The following is a 7,584-nucleotide window of genomic DNA, read 5'->3' on the forward strand; positions in this document are numbered from 1 at the left end:
CAATATATTGTCTTTTTCTTGCCCCTAGTGAATTGTGATTTGTATAGATTCCCATTCCTACCCCTAGTAATGATGTTTTTAAACTTTTTATATTGTGATGTTTTACTTGTATTTTATCGTTTCTTGTCTTGTAAGCCGCCTTGATCATGCAATTGGAAAGGCGGGATATAAATAAAAATTATTATTATTATTATTATTAAAAGAGGGGAACTTGTGTATTTATTTATTTATTTATTTATTTATTTATTTATTGTCATACATGACATTTGCGCCTAATGCAAAACTTCCAAGTCTATCATAAATGTTTAAGGAAACGGGATTACAAAAGAGAGAACAGCTTTATTTGCTTTTTTCCACTTATTTTATTGTCATCTTACCAGAAATATGATTACAAATATAAAAGTATTTTTCTTCTTTTGGTATCAAGGAGCAAAATCCCTGCAAGTATAAAATTCCCTGAGTTACCTCCACTGCAAGTGCATTCACAAAATGGGATCCTAAACATTTCTGTCTCACTGGATTCAGATAACTGAGACACTGTATGTCTGACTTGATTGGTTTTCTTGCTCCCATGGAAAAAAACATAAACACTAGGGGGAAAGGGGGAATGGGCAGTTTTCAGTTGTACCTTCCTTGGATAACACTTGTACCTTGAATAGAAAGCACAGTGGAATTATTATTGCCATAATTTCTGCAGAGCTTGGGGCAGATATTTTTTGGAGTACAAATCCTGACTCCCCAGACACTAAGGCCACAAAGCACAGGTCACAATAACAACAGTTTAGCATGTAGATGAAACACTAAATTATGTCCAAGTAAAAATGGAAGCAAACGTTCCCCAAATCCCCCCTTACAGGTCAGCTGAGAGAAAGAGAGAAGGTGAGCTTCATATGAACTCAAACAAGTCATACACTGATGTCACAGTAAGTCTTTAAACAGAGGTCTTTAAACAGAGGCTGGATGGCCATCTGTCAGGGATGCTTTGATTTGGATTTCCTGCATGGCAGGGGGTTGGACTGGATGGCCCTTGTGGTGTCTTCCAACTCTACGATTCTATGATTCTATGATTGTTTAGTACAGAGATAGCCAACTTCAAGGGTTTAGATGGCCACACCAGCCACAATGAAACCTTCCAGAGCCTCCTTGGCTGCATCCGCATTGCAGAAATAATCCAGTTTGGCACCACTTTAACTGCCATGGCTCAATGCAATGGCATTCTGGGAATGGCAGTTTGTTGTGGCACCAGAGTAGAGCTCTGAGTACTCATCTATGGCAGTTAAAGTGGTGCTAACCTGGATTATTTCTGCAGTGTGGATGCAGCCCAAGTCTCCCACCTTGAGCAAGGATGGCTAATTGTGAAAGGCTATGGGGCTATATCAGCTGTTCTGCAGCAAAACTTAGAGGGCCACCCTCCACCGCATAGTCCTGGAAAAAAAAGGTCCTTTGGGGTACATGGGAAGCATTTTCACCATTTTTGGGACCCTTTTTAAGCAATAGGAAATGAATGGAAGCCCTCTTCACATCCTGTTTCTAAAAAGCCCACCCCTCATTTAAAAAGTTGTGAAAATGCCCTACCACTTTTTTTAGTTACTAACCCTCCTCCCCCTCCATGTGGTGAAATTTCCCTCCATATCCCTTAGAGGTCACTTTTGGGCATATTGGAGCAAAAGCATTTGTAAAAAGACCTGAGAGGCCCTGGAGGCCAAAAACAGTCCTGGGGCCACATACAGCTAGTAGCCCACACTTTGCTTGAGACGGACACATGTGGCCCACAGTCTGCTCTTTGCTTACTCTTTGTTTAGTGTAAAATCACAACATGGCCATTATTGTTAAAAATGCCAAGCTCTACTGCTTGTAAAAGGAAAACACATCATTGGTCCCATTCACACTAAAGCATTATAGTCCTGTCATTCCACCTTAGCTGCCTGGGTTCTGTGATACAGAATCCTGGGATCTGCCATTTAGGGAGGGATGTTTCCAATTCTCAGCCAGAGAGTTATAGTGCCTTCCCAAACTAATCAGTTCTCTCTATTGGTGATGGGAGTTTGAGTACCCCAAAAATAATGTTTCAAACTGTAATTTGCAATATAACTTCTGATCACTGTTTTTTAATCCAGAGTCCTTCATTTATCACTCCATCATACAAACTGCTAATATTAACAAAAAATAAATAAATTATACCATAATCTGATACATGTGCTGCTGTCAGACATAAATCCCACTTATATGAGTGAAGTTTACAACAGTTACACATTCATATGCTGCAGCTCTAATCCATCATAAATAAATCTGATAAAGCAATCATGCCTAATTTTTTCCCCATGACACCACAGGAAAACTGCATAAATGCCTGTAAACATGCACAAACTCACAACTAAAGGAGGTGTTTGCTTCATTTCTTCTTATATTCTTCAGGGCTGTTTGTTGTAATGATACCTGTGCAGTTCTTATCTGAAGAGTCATAGACATGGGTTTCTTTTTGACATTTGCAATGTAAAATACTTCTATGAAAACACAGTTTGTTAAATTAAGTTCTGATATTAAACTGATGTGAGTCAAAGGCCTAAATCCATTTGCTAGTTCCAACTAGAGTAGATCTATTAGTTCAATAGGCTTTAGATAAGTGCTGACTTACCATTCAGCAACTGAATCAATAGGATTATTCTGTAGGGACCAGTAATTGAATTTAGGCAAAGGCCCAGGGGGAAAAAGTGAATAACACTTTTGTATTCCCATACACAGTTTTGTATGTCTGATCATCAACTCAACTCAATGTTGGCAACTCAAATGTCAGTCTGCACACAGAGAAGCACCTATGAGACTCCCTTACCCTGATCAATCTAGTTCATTACTGTCAACACTGACTGGCAGCAACTGTCTAGGTCTAAGATAAAGGTCTTTCATGCTTCTGCATCCTTTTTCACTTAAACTGTAGATTTCAGGGAATAAATCTATGGTGTTTTACTTGTGCTCAATTCTACCTCTTCCTATATGCAGGATACTGTTCAGTCCTGATAAACCTTGCCATTGCACTGCTAGAATTAAGGGTAATGACAGATGAAATTCCTGTAGAACAATGGGGGTTGCTTGAAAGAACTGCTATCCAAGACACATGGGACACTTCTCCTCTCAAGAATCAGGTTTTAGCAATGGTGAAGTTTCTCCTACAGGGAGCGATTTAGAACAGAACTTAGAAAGCATGCTGGCTAGGGATTCTGGAAGATGTCGCTTTAAAAAGAAACCAGTTTGGAAGCTTTGGTTCGGAAACATTTAAAAACACACAGAGAGCTATGTTAGAGATTGTTGTTTTGTTGCTGTGTGCCTTCAAGTCATTTCCGACTTATGGCGACCCTAAAGCAACCCTATCATGGAATTTTCTTGGCAAGCTTCTTCAGAGGGGGTTTGCCATTGCTATCCTCTGAGGCTGAGAAAGATATACAATTATATAAAGATGTATACCTAATATTTAAGCAGAAACCAGCATGGCATCGTGATTTGAACCTTGGATTGAGACTCTGGTGACCATGTTTTGATTTGCAGCTTGGTCATGAAACCCACTGGGTGATGTTGGGCAAGTCACATGCTCTCAGCCTCAGGGAATGGCAATAGGAAAGGCAAACCCCCTCTGAACAAATCTTGCCAAGAAACCCCCATGGCCTTAGGGTTGCCATAAACCAGAAATGACTTGAAGGCACATAACAACAACATTTAAGTCCCTCAAAGGAGAAGGACTTGCATGACTGATGATTCAACCAATTGATTCATTGGAATACAGACGAAAGATACAAGTCAGTGGTGGCTGCTAGTTTCCATATTAATGGAGAATTCATTCTTTGTTTCAGTCCAACTTTAAAGGAGTCATCCATGGTGGTAAACTTTTAGAGCTGTGAGTAGGTCCTTTAAAGTTTAAACTAAAACTGAGGCGTGTTACAGACAGCCCAGAAGGGGCAGTCTCACGCCGCCGCTGGTTGCAGCGTCCAGGAACCGCAGCAGCCAAACGGCGCGGTTCCTGGACGCTGCAAAGGAGCGCGATTTTTGCGCTCCTTCCTGCGGCCCGGAAGAGACGCCGCAAGTGCCAAAGCGCGCACTTGTGGCGTCATTTCCGCCACGCGACGTGCGGACGCAGAGCATCCGCTACGTCAAAATGGTGGCGCCCATCTGTATGCGGCAGCGCCATTTTGACAGTCATTATGCGCGAGGGGCAAGGCGCGTCAGGAAGCGCTGCCCCTCACGCATAATGACGGCACGATGATGGCGCCTCATGGGCCCATCTGTAACGCGCCAAAGAGTGGATTTAGAAATCACTGGCTGGCAATGCCCTAGATCTAACTGTCACAAAAGGCTAGTTTTCTTTCTGCTGCCATTCTAAGCGTCTGCCTGGAATCCACACACAAACACACCTGTAGCTACACACTGAAGGGGAGGCCAGTTACGGTGGGTAAGGTTCATTTTAGAAATCTTTTCCACTATTGCTCAATGTATCACTAAGTAATCTCTTGTCAAGCTGCTGATGAAGCTCTGAGGTCCCAGAACACATCATGCAAATTGTTTAGAATAAATTCTAGGTACCATGCAGGTAAGCAATCTGAAGCGCTCTCATCAAAGGAAATGCTGGTTACACAGCAACACATCTGTATTTTTTATTTTTGGGGATATGGTACATCTGATCTGTGTAACATCTGTGGAATCCACTACAAGAAAGAGATGGTTTATATGCAGCAGAATATTAGTTCTGAATTAACACTCAAATCTAGCAATGCTCAGCAATGGAACTTTCTTCTGCTCCATGTAAAATGCCTCCTCTGTCAAGATGAATTGTAGCTCTGTGCTAAAGCAAAAGTTTCCAGGCTCACTGCCTGTCTTCTTTAGCTATGACTAAGAAAGACCTCTTTCTGAAACCCTGCAAAGTTGCTACCAGTTATTAGTGTGTGAACAACACTGAGCTAGAATCTAGGTAGATCAATGGCACAAATCAATACAAAGTACTTTCCTATGTGGGCTGCACACTTTGCTATTCTAAAACTGCAATTACTACGTAGCGGCTTGTAAAATAGCACTACTGGGACAATTATTTTCTTATGATACCTATGGTAAACAGTATGCCTTAAAGATTTCCTGTTGACTAATTCTGTACTGATATTTTGCCATGGTGCCTTGTGAAACCATATAATATATTCATGCCTCACCATGACAAGGAAGCATTAGAAAATGTCAGCAGAGGCAGCAAGTCCCAATCTCAAACTGGCCAGCCATGCTCACAAACACCATACATCACGATTTCAACCCCGCTCTGAAAAAGCAGGTTGAATTGCAAGTTTAGTGCGCTTGTTTGGCAGAATCAGTGTGGGAGTCTTCTTTTTAACATTTCATGGATGTGTGATGAGAGGAACCAAATTTTTAAATGCTTCCCATTTTAAAAAATCCCTAGCATATAAAAACAGTGAAAAGAGTTCTAGTCTAACCCTTTCCCTCAGACATCGGCTGTTTAGATGCAGAAGGGGGAAAAGAAAAAACAAAACAGACTTTTCCAATCTGAAGTGGTACAGCTCCGTATGGGACGCACTGCACACATTTAGTGAACATGGAAATCTAACAGCCAAGAGGGGAAGTGAAGCCAGCAGCCCATTCAGGACCCACCACACAGGGACACAAACAAGCCATCCAAATTTGTAAATTTGGATTTCAGGCCATCATCCTCATTGCCCCCAAGAGTTCACATTTTCCTGCTTTGTGTCACCCAGCCTTACAAAGACTTCCAAAGAACTCAAAAGACGGCACCCTTTTGTGATATTGTGGTTGGTCATGATAGCAGTATTGCCCGACTAGAGACTTTGTGAGGTTCTTCCTCATAAACCATCATGGCTATCTTATTTTTTAAAACCCATCCTTTCTCTAGGTGTGAGGAGCTCCGTTGTCCGTACCTTTCCTTTTATATCTATGTAGGTATTTTTAAAAAGGTAATTCTAAATGAAAGCTCAAGAGGTCAACTCTCAAACCAGAGGGCCAGGTTCTGGACAGTCTTGCGCTGCTTCCCGGAAGCCCTGACCACATCGCAGACCCGACAGCAATGTTCGTCCCAGAAGGAGGTGACCTGGACGTCGTAGTGCTTCCTCCAGGCAAAATACTTCCTGTACCTGGCCTTGTTTTTATCCAGGAACTTCAGGTACAGGGCCAGCTGCCAGGGCTGGGCAAAGTCCTCCACGTGGATGAAGGAGTCGGAGGGGATGAAGAGCTCGTAGTTGGACCTGGGTGGCCCCAGGGCGACCGGCACGGCCCAGGACTGGAAGGCGTTCCTCCAGAGCTTCTCGGTGATGTAGTCCGGGTGCTGCGAGTTCTCAAAGGCCAAGTAGAACTTGTACTGTGAGACGGTCTGGACCAGGCTGTCGCCCTCCAGCTGCAGGCCCTGGGCCCCGTAGACGTCTATGGGCAGGTGCTTCTTCAGCTGGTGGTAGTAGCGCACCCGGGCCTGGTCCTCCTCCCAGTTGCTGATGACCCAGGCCACCAGCTTGGTCTTCCTGGGCAGAGCCGGCCGGGGGCCCAGGGCGGGCCGCAGGTAGCCGTAGGGCACAAAGACGTCCGAGTCCAGCTTGTAGGACATGGTCCAGTTGAAGATGCCCCTTAGGCCCTGGAGGCCCTGGGAGTGGGAGGGCGACTCGAAGTTCATCCAGACCCAGCGCTGGGAGGGAGGCCTGTCCGGGGGCAGCTGGCGGGGGCCGTGCAGGGCCAGGTCCCGGTGGTGGAAGAGCACCGCCTGGGCGCTGGGCAGCTGGCTCTGGTCGGTGGTCAGGCGGCAGGCCGGGATCTGGAAGCGCCTCTGGCAGTCCCCCAGGCGCCGGCTGCGGCCAAAGGGCTCCCACCAGAGGAGCACGGTCACCGGGGACCCCTCCGCTTCTCCCCGCTGAGGCCGCAGGTGGCCCCGGAGGAGGCTGGGCAGCAGGCTGGCCCTGGAAGCCGAGGAGAGGGCGCAGGAGGCGTACAGGGCCAGCAGGGTGCAGCAGCCCAGCCCCGCCGCCAGCCAGCGCCAGGGAGGCCTCCGACGGACCCGGGCCCCCATGCCCTCCAGGGGCCTCCTCCTCCTCCGGGGCCTCGGATGATGAGGATGATGATGATGATGATGATGCCGCCGGGCGGAGAGAGCCAGGGACGCTTCAGCTGCAGCAGGAGGAGGAGGAGGAGGAGGGGAGAAGGCTGCATGGCAGCGGGGCTGGGGCTGGGGCTGGGGCTGGGGCGTCCAGCGCCGCCTCCCCGGGCCCGGCCCCTCCGGAGGAGGATGCCCCCCAGAGGCCCAGCCGGCCCCAGCAGCCCCTCCGGCCATGGCTCCGCCCGCCCCGCCCCGGCCCTCCCTGCCTCCTCCTCCGGGAGCATCTCCGGCGGAGACCAGCCCCCAGCGCCAGGCCCTCCATGCCTGCCCCGCCCGCCCTCGTCTTCAAGGCTCCAGGGAGAGAGCCAAGATGGTGGCTGCTGTTGGCTGGGGCTTCCTCGCCTGGACCCTGCCCGCCAGGTGGCCCTTTGAGAGGCAGAGCCCGGACCCAGGCTGCCTCCCTTGGCCTCCCTGGCCATGGCTCCCCCGGGCGAGGGCTGCCT

At 47.2% G+C, this 7,584-nt stretch overlaps 1 protein-coding gene across 1 annotated transcript; it reads right to left on the reverse strand.

The window, feature by feature from the left end:
* Positions 1–274: 274 nt before the first annotated feature.
* On the reverse strand, positions 275–7,054 carry FUT4 (fucosyltransferase 4). The gene has a single exon (XM_089508478.1). The coding sequence runs from the start codon at positions 7,052–7,054 to the stop codon at positions 5,984–5,986; it is 1,071 nt and encodes a 356-aa protein (XP_089364604.1). The 3' UTR covers positions 275–5,983.
* Between the last annotated feature and the right edge of the window lie 530 nt (positions 7,055–7,584).

This window comes from Sceloporus occidentalis, unplaced genomic scaffold (genome assembly GCF_023333645.1).
Source record: "Sceloporus occidentalis isolate IW3139 unplaced genomic scaffold, rSceOcc1.0.p SCAF_2, whole genome shotgun sequence".
In the NCBI taxonomy this organism is placed as follows: domain Eukaryota; kingdom Metazoa; phylum Chordata; class Lepidosauria; order Squamata; family Phrynosomatidae; genus Sceloporus; species Sceloporus occidentalis.

What these genes read in the sequence shown, in the direction of transcription:
- FUT4 (XM_089508478.1), bottom strand. Translation starts at nt 7,054, where the DNA reads ATGGGGGCCCGGGTCCGTCGGAGGCCTCCCTGGCGCTGGCTGGCGGCG.